General features: G+C 44.9%; 2 protein-coding genes across 2 annotated transcripts in view; one reads left to right on the top strand and one right to left on the bottom strand.

Annotated features, from left to right (window-relative positions):
- The window catches only part of TTC33 (tetratricopeptide repeat domain 33), a 28,582-nt gene extending 23,545 nt beyond the window's left edge, over positions 1–5,037 (top strand). The window contains exon 5 of the mRNA XM_081881678.1: positions 2,748–5,037. Within this exon, the coding sequence (XP_081737804.1) occupies positions 2,748–3,104 (357 nt within the window). The 3' untranslated portion in view covers positions 3,105–5,037. The remainder of the gene's footprint in view (positions 1–2,747) is intronic.
- A 952-nt stretch (positions 5,038–5,989) lies between these two features.
- PTGER4 (prostaglandin E receptor 4) lies at positions 5,990–25,457 on the bottom strand. Its single transcript, XM_081881563.1, has 2 exons — positions 23,694–25,457; positions 5,990–9,710 (listed from the first exon to the last, which is right to left on the bottom strand). Exons 1-2 carry the CDS (start codon positions 24,522–24,524, stop codon positions 9,129–9,131), a joined length of 1,413 nt encoding a protein of 470 aa, XP_081737689.1. The 5' UTR covers positions 24,525–25,457; the 3' UTR covers positions 5,990–9,128.

The raw sequence follows: 25,457 nt of genomic DNA on the forward strand, positions 1-25,457 counted from the left end.
GAACTCAGGTCTTCCCAATAGGACGCCTGGTGCAAACTAATAACTTCCTAAAAATCACTGCAACCCCCCCTCCCCGCCTACATGACCTGGGTTGCTGTGTGTAAGAGAAACCTGGTGGACAAGCAGCGGCAAGGACAGGCCCATCTGCTTCATCCAACCAAGTCTCTGTTACACATGCCAGGTCAAGTCCTCCATCCATGATCAAGTCATGGATGGCAGTGGTCTTATGAATCATTGACCTGGCATTGCACAGCAGCACCTTCAGGTCATGTGGGTATCCCTTGCTGATTCTAGTATCCATCCGGTCAGGACCAGACCCGGAGGCAGGGATAGTCCTCAGACAACGACTAAACCTGCCTCCTCTGTAATGACATGGTCTGGTCTTAGCGTAACTCCTCCTCCTACCCGTGATCACTGAGATCGGTTGTCCCAGTGCATCCCCCCTGTGGAACATGCCCCAGCCATTTTGTTGGCTGGGACCTACTCCCCGGCAGCCCTGACCCCTTAAGAACAAAATAACACCTTAAAAAAAAAACAATACAAACAAAAAACAGTAAAAATTACAAAAACATAAAATCAAACAAATTCCCAGGCCCAATAAACATCCATCCCACCCCCACCCCCCACATACAAAAAATTCAAAAGAAAAAATTTAAAACATTTTAAAAGCACTCTGCACCCCCTCCAGCAGAAACAGCAACTGTCCTAGTGAGGCCTGTCAGGCCCTGCCCTGGGCCAGGTGGTAAGTGGCAGGAAGGAGCAGGGCCCCCAGACACTCACACAGGAGAGTCCTCCTGGGCAGCAGAGCACAGCAGTCCCTGTGTGTGTGAGAGAATTGGCCATTTATTTTTAAGGAGTCTAAATTCCATTAAATTCTGGCAGGAATGAATTCTGGAACAGATAGCAATTTTACCATTCACGTAGCCAACTATACTTTGTCTCCCCACCAAATTTGTCTCTCCATTTTCAACCTTTGGCAAGGATTGCTTTTGCCATGGCTGGTAAATTTGCAATAAAGCATCTGGCTCTTCTAATTCATTCTTGTAGATACCCAATCAATATAATTTCAGGATTTCTCTCTAAATGATGCCCAGTTTTGATTTTGTAATCAGCCCTTCTCTGTGATGTGTCTTAGCTTTCAGGCATTGTCCTGAAACAAAGTTTCTTCATTCTGAAAATTCAGATTTTTACAGGATGTTTTTGGCAGGGGCTAGAGTTAATTGACTCGTGGGAGTCAGGTTGTTTAATGCTATGCTAATCCTGTTACATTTTAGCATCCTTGGCAGACTTACTTCTGACTATGGAAATGTCCATTTATCCAATAGCAGGCATTAGTCTAGAATGTGCTGTTAGAACAAAGGTGCTTAGTAATACAATTTATAGCCTCATAAAAGCAAATGGTACTTTACTGACCAAGTTATACAGTGACAAACCTATGCCCTGAGGAACTTTAAAAAAAGAAAGAAATCAAAGCGTTCTTGAGTTGTTTTGTAATACTTCGGATATTTTCATATTTACTCACAGTTCCGCAGCCTCTTGATGCTAACAGCTGTTGACTGGTGCTACACTGAAATAATTAAGCTACACTGTTTCAAACATTTGGCGTGTCAAGCATGTTCAGAAACTTGAGAGCTGGCAAGTAGCCTTCAAATGCAAATCCCTGCCGCCCACTTTTCTTCCTTTCTCCCTTGGAAACCAAAAGCAGTTGATCAAGACGAAAAACAAACATGCCATAGTTATTATCTGGGATTCAGCATTTCTTTCACAGAAGTCACAAGGTTCACAGCTCTTTTCTGCTGGGACCAATCCATCTCCATATGGAATGCATATGTTGCAATGACAACTGGGGCAGGAATTAGTTGGGCTCTGTTTTTTTGCCTTTGGAGTGGCAGAAGGAAAGCTCTGTTATAAGCAGTTCCAATAGCTTTAACAGAGGCCTATACAATGAAATACCTTCTGTCAATGTCTATGTGTGGAAGCTTCTGAGTCACCAAACAGTATAAATCTGCTGAATGCCAATGTACCAACACGCAAAACAATGCCTTCTTTATTTTGCATTGTAAGGAAGTATCTAAAACAGCTGGTGCTTATTTGATTTTGATTTTAATTAATTTTTATAATGAATATTTTGAATGTGTGATTATTTGATTATTTGATTATTGTTAGCCGCCCTGAGCCCGGCTTCGGCTGGGGAGGGCGGGATATAAATAAAATTTATTATTATTATTATTATTATACCCTAAAACTGGAAGAAGTGGATACGTGTGCAAGATGTGTTTATTTTTGTTACGCATTTTTAAATTTTTCATTCACCCTTGCTGCTTTATTCAGCTTTTACAGGTAAGAAGTGCAGGTCGTGGTTTCCCTTCTATGATCTGGGAAGATAGCAGATTTCAGAATCACAGTCTCACACGAATTCACAGCTCTCCCGTTATTTGCAGCTGACCTTGGGCATCAGCCCTAAGACTGGAATTGCACTTTATAAATGTGAAGAATTATTATTATTACACTTATCCAAAACCACCAGTGAGTTTGTGGCAAGGATTTGGCCACATCCCATAAGTTCAGCAGTCAGTTCTGTGGACCCTTACTATTTGAAAATAATCAGGTTCTGTAACGACCGCTATTGGCATTTATGAAACATCACTTGTGTTTTACTCAATGATGTGACTTAATCTCTTGAGCCCAGTGTGTCTATTTCATGTGGGCAAATTCTCACTGTGCTGTGTCCCTGCTCATCGTTACAGGCCATCCGAAGTTTCCAGGTTGCCTTGCATATCTGTCCACTAAGCCCTGAACTGTGGAATGAAGATCTGTCTTGGGCGAGGAAATTACAGCAGCAGAAGAAAGCAACCAAAGCTGAAACAGGGACGCAAAGCACGGCATCTCAGGGAGAGACTTCAGAGGAAGCAATCCCGGATTACGATTTTGAAAGTGACGAGATATTAGCGGTGTGTGCAGCCATTGCCGAGAAAGAGAAAGCCACATTGGCCTCTAAAACTGTTGTCATCGTCTCTGCTTCCGGGGAGGTTGAGACAGTAACTGAAAAGAAGGAATGTGCAACCACAGCCCCTGACGGTACCGTTTTTATCAAAGCACGGTAAAGGGCACTGACTCTGCTGATTGACAGCCGTGCCTTTGAAATCCTGTTTTCCAACCTTCCCCCATGCTGTAGCCTGTTTTTGGATCATCTTGCACTGGAGTTCATCTGCCCCCAACAAGTTAAGCTACAGTAGCTGCAGTTGCTTCACTTTACTTCCTGAACCCCTCGCTACCGATATCTCAAGGAAGGGGAGGAAGGGCCTAAGGGCCACAGCAGTGCCCTGGAAATATGACAGAGCACTATGGAGACAGAGGTGGCTTCTCCTGGACATGTTGGGTTTCCTGAGATGGAGATGATGGTTTTGAGCTGGAAGCTGGGAAAATGTGCGTTTCTGATCCCATAAACAGCCCTTGGTTAGGTTTTTCTCCTCTGCCTTACTTTATTCTTGTCATGAGCAGGAGGGAAAAAGAGGCAGCACCAAAGGGACAGGAACACGAAACAAAGAAAGGGGAAAGGGTGGAGGCTGAGCCTCAAAATGATGCTTAGAAAAAAAACATCGCAGTATGTGGTATGCCAAACATGTATCAACTAAAAGCCTCTGGTGACAAGATCTGATTTAATCAGATTCCACTGATACTGCAGCAGTTTATGGTATCAGATGTTGCTTCTGATACAAGATGCTTCAATTCTTTTCTTTTTTAAAAAAATCCAGTTACAAAAGAATTCCCTATTTGCAGTTGAATGGATGCACGTGAGGAGTACAGGGTGCAAATTGTTCCCTTCCAAGAAACAGGTCTTGTTTCTTCACAAAAAGTAAAGTAACGGTCAACAGAAGTTTGGAGTACATATATTGTAGTTATGACTACCCAAATATGTTCATAAGCTGGATTGTCCTGCTCATCTTCTTGTTTCCAGGGTGTGGAAAAAGTTGGGCACTAGGTTGTGGAAACAACTAGTTTTTACTACTGCAATTTTAAAATGAAATGAAATAGAATCTGCAAAGAAACAAGATAAAATGCAATGCCCTCCATAGTATTTGCCCTCGTGTTCATGCCATTTGTCCAAGTTGTTGGGTCAGGGTTGAGGAAATTCTAGTATATTGAATAAGATGTATGTGTAAGTGTGCTCTCTTCTGTAAATTCCCTTGTTATCCCGAACCAAATTTCTTTGTAAAGAGATCTGCACCACAGTAGCACGTCTCAGGTCATTCCATGAAATCTTGGTAGCCACGCTTAATTTAAAATTCTTTTAAAAAGCCACTATTGAGAAATTGTTTGACAGTAAAATTTGGAATAAACTCAGTTATACAAACCTGAATTAATAATCTTTTGAATAAGTGCTTTTGTAAGGTCCATTGATGGTCATAAGATTCATATGAAAGGCTTTTCATATAGTTTCCCACAGATCAATGAAGTCTTTGACTCAAATCACCTTGTTCCCATAATAGTTCCACATTTCTAATTGACCTAGTCATCACTTTAATCCACCTATTTCTGTGCATGATCACTCAGAGTAAGTCACATTGAGTTTAAAGGGACTTATTTTCAAATAACGATGCATAGGATTGTACCCTATGAGAGACTGGGAATCTGGGAGCTACAGTGACATTTTTCATCAACAACCTCAGCAGAATCTAAGCTGCTGCTGGTGTCCTTGTTCCTGCCAGCTTGAACATGGAAAGGGTCATCCTGAATTCATTTAAGCTTACCAGAACTTTTTTGTTTCAATGTTATGACTTTCATATATGCACCACAGTATGATAGCAATTGAATTAAAGAGGACAGAAGATCAAGACTTCCCTCTCAGATATGTAACTTCAACAGATAGTCTCATGAAGACGTAGCCGTCGGTCACTGTTCTTTAGCTACTGATATTTTATCCATTCTACTGGCTTTATTTGTTTTATCCTAATTTCATATCCCTGATTGTTTTGCATGCCTAGGTTTGTCACTGAATATTCTTGTGTTGTAATTAAAGTTGGCTTACTATGAGAATGAAGTCTTTGCTTAGAATCTGAGTTGTCATTCAGTAGTGACTGAGTGCTGTGCCCCGGGGTGTGTGTGCTCCACACTAAATAAATTATGTATCCAGGCAGTTCTGAACCATGAAGAGCTGAGTTCTATGATGTAAATATGCAAAACTACTTACATTTTGCCTGCTTAGTTTGTCAGTGTTTAGCGTTTTGCATAACTCATTTTGGTTTTCTAGGCTGGGAGCAGGGAAGGGACAATGAAGAGCACTGGGGTTCTTGTTTACCCAACTGTTGTGCCTTGAGAGATGGCCAAGCATGCAGATGTTCGATGCACCAAGGAGGATGACTCTGTTCCCAGCACTACCAGGTCCTGGCCAGCCAGGCTGTGCCTTCCCCTTCTGGTTCCTTCATTCCTCACAGTGGGCTGCTGCCATTTCCTTATTGCTTTGCTGTGCAACTTCCCTAAGAGGGAAGAAGGGAGCTAGAAGTCCTGTTTCACCAGTCAGATCTGAAGAGGTGTAAATACCTGCCTTCTCCAACCTCTGTTCCCTGGTCTCAGCCATATGTCATCCTCCTCTCCCCCGTCCTTGTTTGGCTTAGCTTCCCCTCCACACCTGAGCCTAGACTTATGACAATTTTTGGGGGCAATAAATTTACATGAAAACTTAGGAGTATCAAGAAAAGGACTGCTTAGCTATGTCTTGCATTGGCTGTCTGGACATAGCTAAATCCCTTAAAGCAGGGATGGGGAACCTGTGTGCCTTCAGTAGTTTCAAAGACTCCAACTCCCATCAGCCCTCCTCTCACCCCACCAGCCAGCCAAGTGTGGCCAGTGATCAGGGGTGATGGGAGTTGTAGTCTGGAGGGTCACAAGTCACCCACCTGACTTAGATGTGTGCATTTATACTTGTTGAATGTGGTGTTTGTGTTATAAAAGGCGAGATAATAAAAGGCTTGAGTAGACAGACACAGACTTCTGTACTCCAGTGGCATGCCTGCATTTAATGGTGATTGCCAGAAGAGATTTTGTGCCAGTACAAACAGTTTTGTAAAACATATCGCTGACATTCAGGCTCAGAATTCTAATTCCAACAGAAAGCAATGCACGTGAAAACATGTTGAGCAACATAACATGCTTAATATTTTCCTTGACGAAAACCAGGCCTCCCAAATAGCTGTACAGGATAACACCAGGAGGCAAAGTGTAACCCTTTGAACATGGCACACAGACATAAAATCCCCTCTAGCTTTACCTGTTATTTCTAGTGAAGTGAAATCTTAAGGCTAATAGTCCCCCTAGTATTTTACTGGTCATTACTTCGTGTCTCCCCCTTTTTTTGTTGTTGAGGTCCAAAAATCAGTGTATTGGTTTTTAAATGTGAGGCACTCAAACTTTTCCCCATGTGTTAGTGCAAACTTACTTTCTCCCATATAACAAGTAGAGTGTATAAGGCCAAACTGAGCAGTCTAACGTCAGATGAGCTGAAACTTCTTTTCTTACATTCTTCTTCAATCATGGAACCCAAGGCAGTAGACTGTGATTCCCAGGCACTCACCCACCCAGACACCAACCAAACGGAGACCTAGACCTGCTTAGCTTCTGCAAGGTAGTGGCCTCATGTGCCTTTAGACCAACGTTTCCCAAACCTGGGTCTCCAGCTGTTTGGGGGCTATAATTCCCATCATCCCTGACCCATGGTCCTGTTGTCTAGGGATGGTGGGAGTTGTAGTCCAAAAACAGCTGGAGACCCAAGTTTGGGAAAGACTGCTTTAGACCCACACCTGAGCAGGGATGGAGAACCACAGGCCTGCAAGCCTCCCTTGTCTGGTCCTCAGGACTCCTCAGGCCACACTTCTCACTAGTCCTGTTTCATATCCTCCTCAAGTCCCTTCGCTTGTCAGCAACACACCCTTGAATTAGGACGATGCCTCTTGCTTGCTTGTTTGCATGCATGCCTGCCTGTCTGCCAGATGGATAAATGTGTGTGGGTATCAGAAGCCTCTCACTTTCCCATGGGTAGAATATAAAACTACTGTACACCAAAGGTAAGACTTGCATCTGTTGCTCCGTCTATTTTTGCCCCCAACCCTACCCACCTCTGGCATGCAGCCCCCACACCAGGCTGCCCATGGTGGAATACTGATCATCTCTAGGTTCAATCCTAAAACATGCACATGGACACAATACGGCACCCGGTCCTGTGTTTCCTTGCTTTTCCACATCTCGTACAGTGGCCCAACCCTTAATACAGAAAGCAATGGTAACTAGAACGGTAGAAGTGGAAGGGGCCATCTATTGACAATCGAAAAAGTATTCTGTGCAGGCAACTGGCAATAGTACACTCCTGTAAGCCAAGGGCACTGTACAATGATAAAACATTTAACAAGTCAAAATATTTTAGCAGCTTTTTTCAAGGCTATGCATTTCTTCATGCACTTGGTCACCTCTAACTGATGATGTGTTCATGGCACGGCTGTATGAACTTTCATGGTAGGATCTACTGCCCCCAAATACCTGCAGCCCAAAAATATAAATGACAGTGGCCTTTTTTTTTTCTAAGCTGCCACAAGCACACACACAGCAGCAGCTGCATATACATATCCCAAGTGGAAGCAGCACTTGCCACAATACTTGCCACTGTACAATGCTTGTTAGACCACTGACAGCCCTGCAACCTCTGGCATTGGAGCAGCTAGCTTCACTAGCTGGTCCTAGGATTACAACCCTAAACATATTTGCTTGGGCTCCACTCAGAAGTTGCTTCTGAGGAAAGAAGTTTGAAGTTGAGCAAAACGGGCACGGGCCAGAGATGGATGTTTTGAGCCATGATCCGGGAAACGTTTTCCAGATTGCAAGAATTCCCACTATCATAATTAAGGCTGCAAAAGCTTCTTCCTGTTTGCCTGAGACTAAGCTCCGCTGAACACAGCGGGACTTACTTCTGAGTAAACCTGAGTAGGATTGTGCCGAAAGTTCGGATAAAATGTTTAGGGGACTGGATTGTTGGCCTACATTGAAGCCGCTGCATTTTGAGAAGACATTCACAACACATAAACTCTGCTTTCTTGCTCGCTTTCTTTTTTAGTACACACACACAAACATACAATACAAGGAACATTTTTTAAAAACATAAAAGCCTTTTCCTTTATTTCCCCCAGTGGTTTCATAACATTTTCCTCATTTGATTCCGAATCCCTCCACTCCTGCCTTAGGAATTCGCTCTGTTATGGCCTGCTGAGTTTGCATATCTGAAAAATAAATTTAACGTAAAACTATCTATCAGCAGGCATAAGGAGGAAGAGAGGGCTGGCAATATTTCTTTTTATATACTTTGTATTAATAACAAACCTTCTCACAGAGAAGAATACAGCATTTTTTAAATACATTCAGTCACGCTATACACAGCCAGAGAAATTCACATTTTTTTTTCACGCCACAGGAGAGATCATCAATTTCACCATTGACTGGAGCAGTTTACACAGTTAACAGCAACTGTCTGAATTAGTTCTCTCAAAACCTTATTAAGCAATAAGGGAGGGGAGAGGAATAGGGGATAAGTATGCTTCGGTCATGTCTGGGTGGGAAAAATCAGCAACTCTTTTCAAACCCTGGATCTTCTACAAAACAGTCCTGTGTCACAGGGCAAGGAAAGGCAACAAGCAGCAGCCTGCACACCTGCCACCGCCATACATTCACCTGTTACATCGGCAGAGTCTGATGTGTTTGTGGGGTGATCCTTAGTCACCTGCAAGAACTGTGCTTAACGCACTCAAATGCACATCCGGTCAAAGTTACAGCTCCACCGCCCAGCTTTTCAGGAAAGATGGCGTACCATCTTTTGCAGCCAGGATGTTTAATTCCACCCCATTGCCATTTCGTACTCAAATGAGCTCTCTTACTAGATGCCCATTTACAGCTCACCTTGCCCTAAACGGCTACACAGTCCCATTAGATCAGCAAGGCGGCCTTGTTCGGCCTCTGGTGTGCCTTAACCACAATGGGCAGAGCAGACCAGATGGCAAAGGCCGGACATTTGATATGTCCACTGTATGAGTTCCTCTCCGGTCCTCTTCCAAAGGACCTTCTGCACCTCACAAACGTCCTCCGTTCCTTTATATACACTTCTCTGACAAGTTCAGCGTCTCGCTGGGGAAGGTGACCTGAAGAGAGCTGCCTTTTTGAGCAGCGCCGGGCCTGAGTTCGTTCACCAAAAAGACCGTCTCCGACTCGTGGCCCTGGGACGACTCCGAGGTGTTTGAGCTCCTCAGTGTCCTTATGGACGTAGTGTCTGACTGGGCCGGGCGGCTGCTGGCCCCTGGCAACAGCATCCGGTCCCCAGCGGCCCCCTCGCTCGGCTCCAGTGGGTACAGAAGCGTCTGCGAGGTGCTGCTGACCTCCCTCAGCTCCCGGGAAATGAAGGAGGGCGAATGGGTGGCCGTGGCAGAGGAAGCCCGGCGGCCGTCCGCACAGTTGAAGTTGCTTCCCGAGTGCTGGCGGTGGCCTCCGCCGATACGACAGAAAAGGCACTTGACCTTCTCGATGGCTTTGCTCAGCACCGTCTTGCGAAGCAGGATGTACACCCAGGGGTCCAGAATGGGGTTGACCGATGCGATGCGGATGGCCTGCAAGTCGGGGTTTTGCTGAATGTCCTTCACCAAAGGCGGTTGGTACAACTGGTTCACAAAGACACGCACCTGAAGAGAGATTGTGGGGAAGGAGGGAGAGAAATATAAAGTTGATGAGCGACAGCCAAGCTGACATTTCAAAGCTAACAGCTGGCTTAGCAACCGCATGTTACAGCAGCAGGGTGATGGGTAGAGCGAAAGTTTGTGTCATGTCAAAAGAGAGCTGTTTTCAGAACCGGGGGGGGGGGGGAGAGATTTCCAGTGCAGAGATAAAAAGACCTTTGTACCCCGCCTTCCGTGCCATCTAAAATACCGGCATATAAGCAGGCCAATGAAACATGTTATAAGAAAAACTTCTCCCTTTCCCTTATGGGGTATTCTGGAGCCTGTACAGTGGTACCTCAGGTTACAGACGCTTCAGGTTACAGACTCCGCTAACACAGAAATAGTACCTCGGGTTAAGAACTTTGCTTCCGGATGAGAACAGAAATCGTGTGGCGGCAGCGGGAGGCCCCATTAGCTAAAGTGGTACCTCAGGTTAAGAACAGTTTCAGGTTAAGAACCGACCTCCAAAACGAATTAAGTTTTTAACCTGAAGTACCACTGTACAGAGTCTTTAAATGGGTTCCCTATCAGTAGGAGAAAGTAAGAGGCCAACCAGAGTATATTGAGAAGCAAAGCGGCTAGTAAGCCTGATCTTTATGTTGCAACAGGGTCCCCACTTATCGCACGCAGGAGGGAGGAGAATCCTGAACAATGGTGTGCAAGCCCTTATATAGACTTTTGAAATTGCCCACCCTGTAGCCCAAGACCACCCCCCTAAAACATCATACATACATCACAGAAGGAGGCGGTCTACAGCAGAAATCCTGCCTGCCAGGATACCTGATAATGGTCACTGATTGCATTACCTAGGCAGCCTGGCCATTCTTTTGTGATAGTTAATACTTTAGTTCCTGAATCCAGGTCACAGGCTCGCCCTATTCATACAAAAATACACCCTTAAGACAGGATTTGCAAGCAAAAAGACAATCGGAAGGCTTTCCCTCTTTTGCCTCCCTTACTGCAGAGGAATATTTGAGGTCATTTGGAGAGTCAAAATGGCTTCAGGATTGCTCTCCATTACTATTTCAGACACATGGTTCATATATTTAGATATGTGTGCATTTATTCTATATTTGAGACCTTAAAATTCTTATATCAAATATTTTGTGAATTATTGCTGATGTGCCTGCTCTCTGCACTCCCTGGCGTTTCGTCTCTCTTCCCTAATTTAGAGCTCACAATTAAGCCTCTTCCCAGTTTTGTTTTTGTTATTTCAGCCGCCTTCTTTTTCTCTCCCTTCTACAACCAACTCTGCTATTAACTGTTCTGGGTGCGTAAGAGCTGCAGAATGTGGCCTTGAGTCATTTCGGGAGATCCAGCCAATCACCCTAATCCAGCCAGCCTCCTCATAAATATATGTTTCCAAAAACAAAAAAAAAAATTGGACCCAAACTTCCACCTCGCAGGCAAATTCTCTTTCAGGGACAAGCCTGGAACTGTATGCTCTTTGAGGTTAGAAGTAACTTTTGCTAGTATCTTCCAAGGCTTGAGTATTCCAGGATTTTTATAGGTATATACCCTCCAAATTTTGCCTGTAGAAGCTTGTCGGAGGATATTCTGCTTTAACGATAGCTTGCCTGGAATGAACCTTTTCTTTTAATAAAAAAGAAAGAAATGCACAACACTTAAAATGATGAACTGCATCAAATTATGCAGCTGACATCTTCCCATGTCCTATTTATAATGTTTTTCACAAATCCTGGCTGCAATTGGACAGATAGTTTAAAGTTGAACAACAATGGCATAGGATGATGGCCAGATACTTAAAAGGTGTTCATAGGTCTTAAAGACTATGGGCTGTACTTCACACAGAGCTAAGCAAAATGTTTTGTCAGTGCAAGGATTTATCCTTGTGCAATGTGATGTTCTCCCTCTGGGTGCCCCCCCAATCTGTTCTGGGGTTTCCCCAACCCTTTGGAGCAGATCTGGGGGATACCCCAAAGGTGGGGAGGAAAGGGGGAATATCCCATTGTGCCTGTGCTAATCCATATGCAAGCACAACCTTTTTGTTGAATATCTCCCTAAGGGCATGAACCAGCCAAAGTTAATCACTTTGTAAAGTCCTGCTTGGCTTTAACTGTGAAGTGCCATATTTTTCGCTCTATAAGACACACCAGACCACAAGACGCACCGAGTTTTTGGAGGAGGAAAACAAGAAAAAAAATATTCTGAATCTCAGAAGCCAGAACAACAAGAGGGATCGCTGCGCAGCGATCCCTCTTGCTGTTCTGGCTTCTGGGATAGCTGCGCAGCCTGCATTCGCTCCATAAGACGCACACATATTTCCCCTTACTTTTTAGGAGGGAAAAAGTGAGTCTTATAGAGCAAAAAATACGGTAATTATGCATGTGCTGAAAGCTTTTATTCAAGTCAACAAGACCTGAAAGTGCTGAACTTTGGGCTTGGGCCACATGTCCAAAGTCCATTTCAGGGGCCAAATCCGGCCCGCCGGTCGATTTAATCCAGCCCCTGTGGCAGTATATGCCCTGGAGGGGAAACCCTTAAAAAAGCTGAACAATTTCAATCCTAAAAAAAGCTGAAGAACTTTGGTTGGCCCTCATGCATGTTCACTTCATCAAATCTGGCTCTCTTTGAAAAAAGTTTGGGCACCCCTGTGACCTACACGATTGCACTTTTCATTTAGGAGTGAGCTGCTAGAGCATAGCAGCTAAGAAACTGAGCTGCAAAATCATGAAGTCTGCAGTTCAAATCTCACCTCTTGCTATAGAGACAAAGTCACTCTCAGCTCCTCACCCACCCCAATCTGCAATGTGGGGGTAAGAATACTGCCCTACCGTACAGGCGGGATTTGCAGAAAAGTTGAAGCTTTCAACACTCAAGAAATGCTTTATAAATGCTACATGGTATTAGGCAGAGCTGCAAACTTCCATTTGTCAGATTAATAACCTAAAGTTTCGGTTGACTAACGGGTGGGTACAAAAATTAATAAAAGGGACAGAGAGTTAAGGACATTTTGGTGGTGGTGGTTGAGAGCAGATTCTAGTATCTGACTGCAATAAGTAATGAAAGAAAATAGTTAGCCCTTTCTTCTAATAATGAGTAATAGCTGATTAATAATAGTACTTAATAACAGCCTTTGTTTATTGCACTGTAAATTATCTTACACTTCCTGCAATGCCACAAAAGGCTATTATATCGAACTTTTGGCGATATGGAGATCACATATTGTACATAACCTTGTAGATAAAAGCAGCCATTCCCCACTATCATAAACTTTTCTTAAACATCCACCTGAAGGGATGTGGCTCCATGGCTGGGCATCTGCTTTGCCTAAAAAAAGGTCCCAGGCTCAGTCCCTGGTATTTCCCTGTTTTAAACTCTGTAGAACTGCTGGCAATCAGTGTAGACAGCACTGGGCTAGCTGGTCTAAGGCAGCTTCCTAAGAAAGTAGCAGGCTCACATCTTATGCCCGAGGATTTCACTCCCTCTGCTTCTCATTCTATGGAACCAAGGATGCTTCCAGACAAATGTTTCATTGTGGGATTGGTGCTCTTTGCGTATGCAAAGTGGGGTTGGTTTTTTTGTTTTTTTCCTCAGCATCCACACAGCATTGTTGGCATCAAAATACTAGCCCAAATTTCACCCCATTTAACCGGCAAATCTGTGGCAGTATTGCATTTGCAAATTCTCAACGACCTGTTTGCAGAATAAGCCCCCACCAAGAAGCACCTCAGCTCTACTGGAGCGTAGTTTCTTTGACCTGAAGGTGTTGCTGGTTGAATTCAACTGGACGCATTCAGTTCAAACCACTAGGTGGCAGAGAGACTATGCTTCCAATCGTGCCTTTAGAATTTGCTTTCTGCTTTGGAGGGCTGTAGCCCAAAGTGAAAGCTGGTTTAATATAAAGCAAGAAAGTGCAGCAAAAGCCAAACAAAATTAGATTGTGAAAATTAAAGTCACAGGCATCAGATTTGCACCCAATGAGGAGCTCACCACTTACCTGCATAGGAGTTAAAACAACAAAAAGTCTTGTGGAAACTTAACCTTAAACACTTGGCATGAGCTTTTGTGGACCAGCCTTCTATTTCATCAGATGCTCTAGTCCACAAAAGTTTATGCCGTACTAAAATGTATTCGTTTTTAGGGTGCCCCAAGACATTTTGTTGGTTTTGCTGCCAGAGACTAACACGCTGCCCCTAATTATTTAGGAGCTGTTCAGGGACCTCTCTATTTATTACAGTGAGAAGATCGGCCATTGTAGAAGATCAGGGGCTGCCCACCACTGCTGATCTTTGCAGTAAATTTAAGGGTGTCTCAGGTGAGATCTGGGTGTGCACTTTCAAACCAACAGGGCTGGCCAACGTAGTGCAGAATGTGAGCTTTCAAATATTTGCAAGTACCTATTGCAATACAGAGCAGATGCAGAAGAAATCCTTAGCAGACAAATGGATGTGGAAAGTGTTTCCTGAAAGAAGAAAGTCTGAAAGCTGATGGCTTAAGGCAGCCTTGTAAATAAGCCCACAAAAGTTACTAGCCTACAAAAAAGAAAAAAAGCAACCTACCAGGAGGAATAAGAAGCTCTGTCCTGCTTAGGGAAGGGCCATGGCTCAGTGGCAGAGCAACTTCCTTGCATGTAGAAGGTCCCAGGTTCAATTCCTGGCCTCTCCAGGTAGGCCTGGGATAAACCCCTGCCTGACACTCAGGAGAGCTGCTGCCAATCAGTGTAGACAATACTGAGCTAGATAGACCCAATGGTCTGATTCTGATAAACTGATAAGGCAGTTTCCTATGTTCTTCCAAAATGGAGGAGGGGCTTCCCTCTCTGGCAGGACACATTATTTCTACACAGGGCACAGAGGACGGACCCCCAGCCCCCTCACTCGCTTCCATTCAATGCCTTGTTGCACTAGGCAAGTGTTTAAATACAAGGCAGGCCGAGGTGAACCATATTTCCTCATCTGTGCTACCTTGCATTTACCATTTTACAGAGTGAGAAACTGAGGCAAGCTATGCCAGAAGTCCTCAAGAGAATGCAGATTTGAAACTCAGGTGCCAAATCCAACCGCAGTGTGTTGGCTGTCCAGTTTCATACTGCTAAGGGAGAAGAAGAAAATCACCATCCCATAGGAAATGGTAATCAACCAGGCTTATTCCCTTTCCTCCAAAATACCTTTAAGGTACTCTGGATCTCTCTTTCCTTGGTGACTCACCAAAGGATGCATCTTGGCATCTTTTGGGAGCCTGCAACAATTTTCTGTTAAGGCTGAATTCTGAGTATCCTGGTTATAGGTTGTATAGGGGTGAAGTCACTGCATATTCGCTGCTCTTTTTTTTGCATATGCTTTAACGTACTGCAGTCTTGCAAATAAAGCCCACAAAAATATTGACTGAGCCTGCCTGCCTGCACATGCCTATGTTATTCATTTGTGGTGTGAGAGGAAAACAAACAGCCTGGATCCCCTAGAGCAAATCTCGCTCACCACAGGTGACAAGCCAATGACCACAGCTTTTCCTCAGGTTCAAACCCAAACATCTACGGTTTAATTTTTTAAAAATTAGCAGTAGTAGGCAGGGCCCTAGAGAACCTGGACCCTAGAGGGCCATCACCAGTCACAGTAGGGCAATACTGGGCTAGAGGGCCCCTGTATACAGCTTTGTACATTCACCTCTAAATAAAGAAGAAGTATATTTTATTATTTGGTAACAAATATCTAAAGCAAGGGTCGCCAAACTGTTGTCGTTCACGTGCTGATGGATTCCATCAGCCCCAGCCAGCATGGGATAGAATTAGAGAATTGTAGAGTTGGAAGGGACCCAAAGGGTCATCAAGTGCAATGCCCTGCAATGCAGGAATCTTTTGCCCAACCCAGGACTCGAACCCATGACCCCGAGATTAAGAGTCTCATGTTCTACCAAGTAAGCTACCTCTGCTGTTGGATGCTGTAGTGCAGCAACAAGCAGAGGGCTACAGGTTAGCCACCCCTGAGCTAAAGAAACTTCAAGATAAAATTAAGAACCATTTGGAGAGCAACACCCCCCCCCAAAAAAAAACACACACACCCAGCCAGACCAACAGCCACCCCTGCCCCCAAGGGAACCTAGAAGCTTCGCTGTGTGTTCTATGGTAACAAATGCATGGCTACATTCTAGGACAGGCATTGATAAATGTATCCCACATACTCTAGTGAATCTACCTGTTGCACACATAGTTGAAGGCATCCATTTCACCCACATAAAATATGTTACCTGTAGGGCTGGGGGATATGTAAATATATCATCTAAAACCCAAGTTTGAAGTCCATATTGTGATATCGATTCCATTATTTTTGACCTGGCAATATATTGTGAATCATGATGTGTGGGGGCTATGCAGAAATCATAATGTGGGAAAAACTGTGAAACCAGCCAGTGCATCTCTCAATTCCTGCAGCCCCCATTAACTCTGCCGGCTCAGCTCCCCCCCTGTCTCCTTCTGGGGGCAGTGAATCACTGGCAAAAATCACAAAGTGGGGAAAACTGCGGAGCCTGCCGATGCCTCTACATAGCTGCATCCTTATTTCAGACACTGTGATATATTGGTACATTGCGATGTTCAGCTGGTTATATATCACAATGTTGAAAACCAGGTATTGCTCAGCCCTAGTTAAATGTATGAGGGACACGGGTGGCGCTGTGGGTTAAACCACAGAGCCTAGGACTTGCCGATCAGAAGGTTGGCGGTTCGAATCCCCGTGATGGGGTGAGTCCCATTGTTCGTTCCCTGCTCCTGCCAACCTAGCAGTTCAAAAGCATGTCAGAGTGCAAGTAGATAAATAGGTACCGTTCTGGCGGGAAGGTAAATGGCATTTCCGTGCGCTGCTGTGGTTCGCCAGAAGCGGCTTAGTCATGCTGCCCACATGACCCGGAAGCTGTACGCCGGCTCCCTCAGCCAATAAAGCGAGATGAGCGCCACAACCCCAGAGTCAGTCACGAGTGGACCTAATGGTCAGGGGTCCCTTCACCTTTTTAGTTAACTGTACATCTTACAAATAGGCAGTTCTGAGATGTGGTGCCACTTCTACAGAGTAGGCATGAGTTGGCAGCAAGCTAGATGTTCACTAGATGTGGCTGATCCACAAATCCCAGCGGTCATGGCTAATGGCCAGAGACAGCCAGAGTTGTAGTCCAGCAACATCAGAAGGGCAGCAGGTTAGAAACAGCTGTCCGACGAAGTTCTGGACAACCCTCTCAAAAAATGGCCATCTGGCAGCCCTGCTGGTAGATGCCAAAACCTTTGTTTCCAAGCAGTTCCTATGCAAGTCTAAGTGCCAGACACAACCAGATAAGCTTATCTGAATTCACAAATGTCTTCCCACCCACCGCCCTCCCTGTAATTGCACAAATGAAGTTGCTTCTTGCTTTAACACAGCTACTCCAGGGAAATGCAGTCATGGTCTAAATTCCACTCTCAGACGAACAGCTTGTTCGGATAAAAGTGTTCTGATGCAGAGACCGCTGCAGGGAAATATTAGTGTGTATCCAGCTGTTCCTAAAACTCGTACGAAGTTGACACAGCATGCCTGACTAATGCCGATTTTTTAAATAAAAAGCAACCCAATCAGTCACTAAGCAAACTAGGACACTTAACTCAATAACCTTCCTTTTTATCGCAAAGCTGCATTAATTGCTGGATATTTGTAGGGGCTGTGTGCTAGTGATACCTGCCAGTCGTAACTCTTTGCACACAGTGAAAGGTGCTCATATTTTGGAACCTGGTCGCAGGAGACAACAAATGACTTCATTCCCAAGGGAAGCTCCACCCCGACCTCTTTACTAGCAGGGCTGCTGGTGGAAATCAAACTCAAAACAGTGCAATCCAACTCATGTTTGACTCAGAAGCAAGTTCAGCTGAGCTCAATGGGAATTGCTTCCATTGAAATTCTTTCCAGCAGAGGTGGGGAACCTTTTCCAGCTCGGGGGCCAGAATGCCTTCTAGACAACCTTTTGGAGGACACATTCCAGTGGTGGTTTAGCCTGGAAAAGAGGAGACTGAGAGGGAGATATGAAGGCCATCTTCAAATATCTCAAGGGCTTGTCTTCTCCCACTCGGGAGGGTAGGACTCAAACCAATGGCTTCAAGTTGCAGGAAAGGCACTTCCGACTAAACACTAGGATGAACTTTCTGACAGTAAGAAATGTTTGACAGTGGAACCGTCTCCCTCCGGAGCTCAAAACAGGAAGGCTTCTATGCCTCAAACATGCTTTTAGAGTTCAACTATGAAGACTCCCATGCTGTACAGTCCTCCACGTGGCTGTGTCACCTCAGAATGCACATGAGAATGGGTGACAGAGTACGTCTCCATGTCAAAATCTCCCTCCACGTGGAAAGCTTCCATATCCAGATAAGATATTTAGCTCCCGGTGTGATTCTGAGGTTTTGCAACGCTAAGAAAAGACAGTATTGTGAGCCAGCCTGGAACACTGAGCTTACATACATACCAGTCATTTAAAGCACATTCCCTCTCCAAAGAATCCTGGGAATTTTAGTTTGTTAAGAATTCTGGGAATAATAGTTCTGTGAGGGGTAAACTACATCTCCCAGTATTCTGTTACGGGGTGGGAGGGATGTGGTTTAAATGTGTTGTGTGCAAGCACGGGCTTTAGTTTTTATCCAATACTTTAAGAGAAGGGGTGGTTTTTCTTTTTTCAAGTCCTGACTCAAGGCAAACATTATATACGCCTTACCCAGCAAAGCTTACCATAAAGTGCCCTTTTATAGCAGTTACCTCCCACAACAAACAAAGGAGTCTCCTTCCACCAAGTCTTCACCTGTGCTCATAAAAGTCCCTCTATCACATTCTGATACACGGCTATATATAGCCAGCCAGTTAATATTGAGTGGGAGGCTGGATTTACGAAGTAACCTTTGCCCAGAAGAACTTGGTACTTGTCTTACGCAGCCTCCGTGCACTTCCAAAATCTGGGCTGCCAGCTGAAACCAATCTAAAGGGAACATGGGAAGCTTTGTTCAGAAACCCCAGGTGATCATAGATGAACAGAGCAGGGATGTTGGTAGATTCCCAGCTCCCATCAGCACCAAGTGCACAGGGATGATAGAAGTTGTTCGAATCTGCCCCATGTTGCAGGATGTGAAAAAGGGAAAGACTGCTTGCTCTAAAATCAGTGCAAGAATCCAATTGACAGTCAGGGCTTCTTTTGAGCCAAACTTCAATAAACAGTCACTTTGGTGGAGGGAAATCACTTGTTAACAGAGTGTAAATCACTAAGCTGCTTTTGGTCAAACCAAGAATGGCTCGACAGAAGATCAGATCTGCTCCTTCAAATGCAAGATACTGTTATTCTTAATACCTCAGCCTAGTGGGAGAAAATGCCTGTCTCTCACTGGGCAGATCTGGGTTCAAATTCCTGAGTTGCTCTTAAGCCAGGTCTCTCTTATGGGGACCCTGTGGTCCTCCAGATGTTGTTGGACTTCAACTCCCATCAGTGAGCTCTGCTGGCTGGGGCTGATGGGAGTTGGAGTCCTAAATGTTTGGAAGGCACCAGGTCGAAGATATAAATCACGAGAAACTCCTTGTCATAACTTACTAGAGTGAGGACATGATGCAAATACATTGTTGCTGCTGTTTCCAAAAAAACCCACATGTAATAAACCCTATTATGATATGATCTCATTCAGCAGGGAATGTGCTGTTTGCTAAATATACACCTCATTGGGTTTATTACTTGCCTCTTCATTTTAAAGGTACGCTAAAGGCCTTCATTCAATGTTTGACCATGAATATACAACAATTTCAAATGTGTGGAAGCAACATGCTTTTATTTGTCTGTGTGCTCTTTTTAAGTGGCTGGGGAAACCCAGCCAGATAGGAGGGGTATAAATAAGTTTATTATTATTATTATTATTATTATTATTATTATTATTATTATTATGTTCTTAATTTCTTCCAGTTTTCTCTCAGATTTTAGCCAAGTAACCTGACTCTTCCATTGCTTCAATAAATATAGGGCACTAGTTTCTGAAATAAGTTCAGTAGGGGGGTTCTCCCACTAATTACATGCATTTACCATTAAACTACTTTCATATTCATTAGCCAGTTTAAATTGCAAGGCATAACTTAGTCTGGTGGTTTTTCGTTTAGTTATCTATTCCCCATACTTTTTTTATTCTTTTGCTACAAGCATTGTGCGCTAGACTGCCTGTGTCAGCCCTGTGAGGGCAGAGTTGTCCTCCGCTGTGGGACCGCTCCTCACACAGTAAATAATTTCACCAAACTTCACAGCTATGTAGTAACCGTTGCATCACCAATGCCACAATCAGCCTCAACTTTCCCCAAACACAACATACATTCAACATGCATGAGTGTTGGGCTTGGACCAGAAATACTTAATTTCAAATCCATATTCATTCATTAAGCACACGGGGGGGGGGGGGTCTTAGGTAAGTCACTTTCTCTTATCCCAATAGCATAGACAGACGATAGAGATAGATAGACAGATGGATGGATGGATGGATGGATAGATAGATGATAGAGACAGAGATAGATAGATAGATAGATAGATAGATAGATAGATAGATAGATAGATATAGATAGATAGATAGATAGATAGATAGATAGATAGATGATAGATGATAGATAGATAGATAGATAGATAGATAGATAGATAGATAGATAGATAGATAGATAGAGCTAGCACTGGAGTAAACTCAGGTCCCCTCTAAATCAGATGCAAACATTTTCAATCAGTGCATCTTTTCCTTAAAAAAGAAAGAAAAGAAAGTATGCACCTCCAAACAGTTACTGGGAAGCAAACCCTGCAGAATTTATGTACCCATGTTTAGAACTCACCGACTCTTACACAATTATCCCATCTTTGTATCCAACTGCTGTTTCCAATTGACAATCTGGACAACCATGTCACATGTCCTGTTTCATTTTGGAATCTCAGATGGATTTAATAAGAATATAAATAGCTTTGCTGGATCAGAACAAAGGTCCATCTAGCCAAACAGCCTGTTCCCACAGTGGCAAACCATCTTAACCTTCAGTGCTTCCCGAAGTGTCTCTCTTCCCTGCCCCTGCCCCCCATACTCTGTATCCTGGTAGACCCACCACTGGGCTGCCAGGGTTTTGCTATCCACTAACTTGTGGAACTCACCCACACCCTCCCTTGCATCCTACGGCATGCACAGAGGGCTTGTTCTCTTGATTTGTGTGGGATATGGAGAGAGGTAAGAAACAGTGGGACTCTCTGCTGCTGTCTCTTACCTGCTTGAAAAATGCAGTAGAAATGAGACCTGAGAGGTAGGCATCAGTGTGGTACCAGTTGTCTGCAAGAGGACACTTGCCCTGGAGAACTGGCAAGCTGGCAGATGCCTGTTAAAGTACAAGCCTATACATCTTAAGAGCTGGTACAGTTCTGAACTGTTGCACATCAGGCTGCAGGTCAGATTATTGAATTTTTGATACAACAGGTATCAACAACATCTTCCAAGAGATAGATAGATAGATGATAGAGATAGATAGATAGATGATAGAGATAGATAGATGATAGATAGATAGATAGATAGATAGATAGATAGATAGATAGATGATAGATAAATAGATAGATAGATAGATAGATGATAGATGATAGATGATAGATAGATAGATGATAGATGATAGATGATAGATGATAGATGATAGATAGATAGAGAGAGAGAGAGAGAGAGAGATGATAGATAGATAGATATTTCTTAATATCTTCAAAACAAGAACACTAGTTTTACTAGTTGAAACAGAGCTTTTGTAGAGCGATTGTATCCAAAACTATAGCGGTCCCCAGCATGCAGTCTGAAATGGTACAGTCCGGAATTCTCTCATCTCAAAATGTGTAGGAGGCACCAGCACGGCCCACTCACTATAGCTGAACTTCTAGGACTAGCCACTGGCATTTAGAATATGTTTAGGTGGAGAAACAGGCATTCCAATTAGGGCCTATTAATACACGTTGCAACAATGTCAAAATGCTTGGGTTATTCTATTGCCCAAGGAGTCCATCTGCTGCTGAAACAAAAACAGGCTAGTGCCTGGGCAGTAAACAAAGTCTATTTTCACTGTTCAGAGTTTGCTTTTTGTCCAAAAGCACACAACTCGGTCGGCTCAGATTCCCTCTGTTTGTGAACGTATTCTACTTGAAATACCCCGTGACCCACGATGTTTTTGACTCAATCCATTCCATGTTTTAAAAGAATGCTTCTTCCTACACAGAGACCATCTCCACCCACGAAGGTAGAACGCACATGTGTCTCTTCTGCTGAGGCAACCTTTGCAGAGCACCGACTGCATGCCTCTCCTATGTGTCGATTGCATTTCCCCCCCCTTAAATGGAGATGGTTTCGGTGTAAGAAAAAGACTGTGCAACGCAGCCTCTGGTACAGTCCCTGTAAACAGCACCACATGCAAAGGTGTCCAGTTACACACCGGAAAACACCAGCCGGACAGCTTGTCAAGTGCTAGTAACCCAGACCACAGCTGGATTATGCTAGTTATGTAGCAAAACTGGCCTGACTTGAAAAAGTATACCATTTACCTGAACAGTTCAGGATTGTGCTCAGCCCAGTCCTCTTTCCCTCTTAATTATGAGCCTCCCTGGTTTTGCTACACCCTCGAGAAGGAGTTATTTCAGAACGATTATCGCCTACAATAAACTCCATTGCACCAAGCTGGATTCACCACACTTCTCCCCTAACAACAACGGCTTAGCTCCTGGGGTGAAAGGGCGGGGCGATAAGCAAGTATGCACTGTCAGTTGTTTGTTTAATGTACCCTTGCCAAGAAAGAAGTGGTTTGCCATGTTTCATTGGTTTCTGTTTTATTGGTACAAGTCTCAGCTAAGCTCACAACTGGTTCCCCCCCTCCCCGGCACACACCTTCACCTCCCCACCCCAGTCAATGGGGAAAGAAAGACAGGCACTGGTCTTTCTTTAAGAGTGTGCTTTTTTCCCTAGAAGTTGAAGGTTTACCTCCTGACATCAAGCACACAACTGTTACTGAAGCAGTCTGTGCAACAATAACATCTCTGCATTTCTCCAAGGGAGATCTTCTTTTTGGAACCAGCTAAAACCAGCAGACTGTAAGGCACAGACTATGAATGTTTCATCCTGAAATCCCCATCTAGAAATATTTCTGCAACACACGTATCGCTAACAGTTGGGGATTTTAAAAAACACCTCAGCAGTCATTTTATTCTCTGGCATGTGAGTGTCTCTGCAAATTTCACGCTAGCCCTATAAACATGTAGAAATTCATCCAACTTCCCGTGCTGGCCACAAACTTTGTAGTTTCGGTAAGTCTGAGGTTAGGAAGTATGTGTGTGTGTGTGTGTGTGTGTGTGTGCATGTATGTTTCTATGAGCTTTAGTTCAAGCAACACATTGGTATAGAATTCAAGTATTATTTAACTACTCCATGTGCAGGGCTGCTTTTATATTTGGGGAGCTATTGGCAATTCATGGGGCACAAAGGGACTTTTCAGAAACTGGGCTTCAATCAGTTTCTACCATACACCCACAGACACACCCACCACTTAACTTTGAGTGCAATGTGTATTTCACATTTGGACTGGCCCACAATGTGCATTTAATGTCTCTTCTGCATCCTGTCCCACATGAGCAGGTGACAAAACATTAACATGTGACACAAAGAGCAAGTTCAAAGGTGCTTCTTAGTTTCTTTATGAAAATGGCCACAGCCTTCTCCTACCCCGCCTAGCAATAAGCAATGTCAAAGAAGGAGGCAGGGACAGAGTCGCTTCCTTCTTTTCCCTTGTGGATGGCGGTGGTGGTGGTGGGGTTTGAGAGAACATTTTAGATCACCTGCATGAAAATATCGACGTTAGGAACCTCCCTTTCCACCCACAGAAGCAGCCTTTGGCTTTTTCTGCTGTGGGGAATCTGTAGCTGCAATGATGAAACCGACATAGAAAAGGCTAAGCCAACATTACTCACCACAAGAGGAATGGAGCAGATCAGCACAACCAAGGAGGTGGCAATGAGCAAGATGACCATTTGGATCTCTGCGCCGGCCATGCGCCGGAAACTCCTGCGCCGGCGGAAGTCCGACAATCGGCTGGCGGTATTGTCTGTCCCCAGGGAGGTGCGCCGCATGAACTGTCGGTGCATGCGGATCAGGGCCATGCACACCAAGACATTGGAAACCACGGTGACCATGATCAAGAAGGAACTGAAGCCAGCATACATGTAAGAATAGGCGGCGTGCGTGGAGACGTTGGTCCGCCAGTCTATAAAGCACCAAGTCTGGGGGTACTGCAGCTTTGTGCTGCCCAAGCCCATGCTCGGCAAGGCACAGAAGAGGACGTTGGAAACATAGATGGCAAAGAGCGTGAGCGCTGCCAGCTTCTTATCCACATAATGGCTGTAGAAGTACGCATGGTTGATGGCTAGGTACCTCTCAATGGACATTGCGCAGATGATGCTCAGTCCAGACAGTCCAAAGAAGAGGAGGATGAAGGTGCTGTATTCGCAAAGCGGTTGGCCGCCCGGCCACTCGTTCTTCAGGTATGTGGCGATCGTGACCGGGCTCACCAGGCAGGTGCCCAGGAGGTCCGTGACGGCCAAGCCGCACACCAAGGTGTAGAAGGTGGTCTCTTTCTGCTCCTTCCTGGACTTGCAGAGCACCACAATGGCAATGAGGTTCCCCACCACCCCAAAGATGAACATGACAGCAGGGATGGTCAAGGGCTTGCTGCCCTCAGGTGCCCCTCCGGTCCCATTGGAGGAGCCGTTGGCAGAAGGCAGCATGGTGGGGTTGAAAGACATGGTGAGGCTGGGACAATCGCAAGGAGCCAACTGGGTCAAAGAAGAACAAAACGGCAGCAAAAGTCAAGAGTCCCAGATTTCAGCCGGAAGAGGATGGAAATCCAAATCGGAGAGAACTGAAGAATCCTGCATTTCAAAGGCAGAGCTAGGAGAGCAGATGGTGGAAAGGCGGCAGGCTTTTTCGGAGAAATTCATAAAGTAGGGAGATTAGAAAAAAAGGTGGCCAGTAATAGCTCTTAGAAGCCGAGTGCAATTTGGCTAGCCAGCAAAAGATGCCTTTTCTTGCATAAAAGCCTTCTCAGTTGTCTGTTAGGCTGGCTTTCTTTTCTTGCCAGGTCTCGCGCTTTTCAAAGTTCAGCTTGCAAACTGGTCTTTGCCTTCTGCCTCAGTGGGACTTTCCATCCCTCTCTTCTAGTTCGGCCAGTCCCCGCCCACCTCACTTGTCACTCCGATGCAAGTCTTCACCTACGTATGCATATGCAATATGTCAACATGAAATGAATCCCCTCCTCTCCAATATATATATATACAAAAATAATAATAATCCGAACTGTATCTCCTCCAAACGCTTTGCCAAGTTCAAAGCCGATCGCCGATTCGAAAAGCTTCGACGCCACCCAGAGCCCTTCCGTGGCTTCGGAAAGTCCGTCTGCCGCTAGCAGCGGTGGCGACTTAAGCGTCCGCTGCGCGTCTTTTTCTTTGCAGCGGCGTGCCGGGAGCAGAGAGGCGCAGCCGGGGCGCCGGGCGTCTCTCTCTCGGGAGAATTCATCAGCCGCCTTCCGAGGGCAGCTGGGAGCCCGGCGTCCCAGGCAGCCAAGCCGGACCGAGGAGCAGGAGGAGCGCGGGGACGAGAGAGACGGACAGACTCGCTACCCGGACCCGGCGCCCGCGCGTCCTTGCGCCGCTGCTGCCACCATGTGCTCCCGCCGCCTG

The sequence above is a fragment of the Podarcis erhardii genome (genome assembly GCF_964252035.2).
Source record: "Podarcis erhardii genome assembly, chromosome: 11".
NCBI lineage: Eukaryota > Metazoa > Chordata > Lepidosauria > Squamata > Lacertidae > Podarcis > Podarcis erhardii.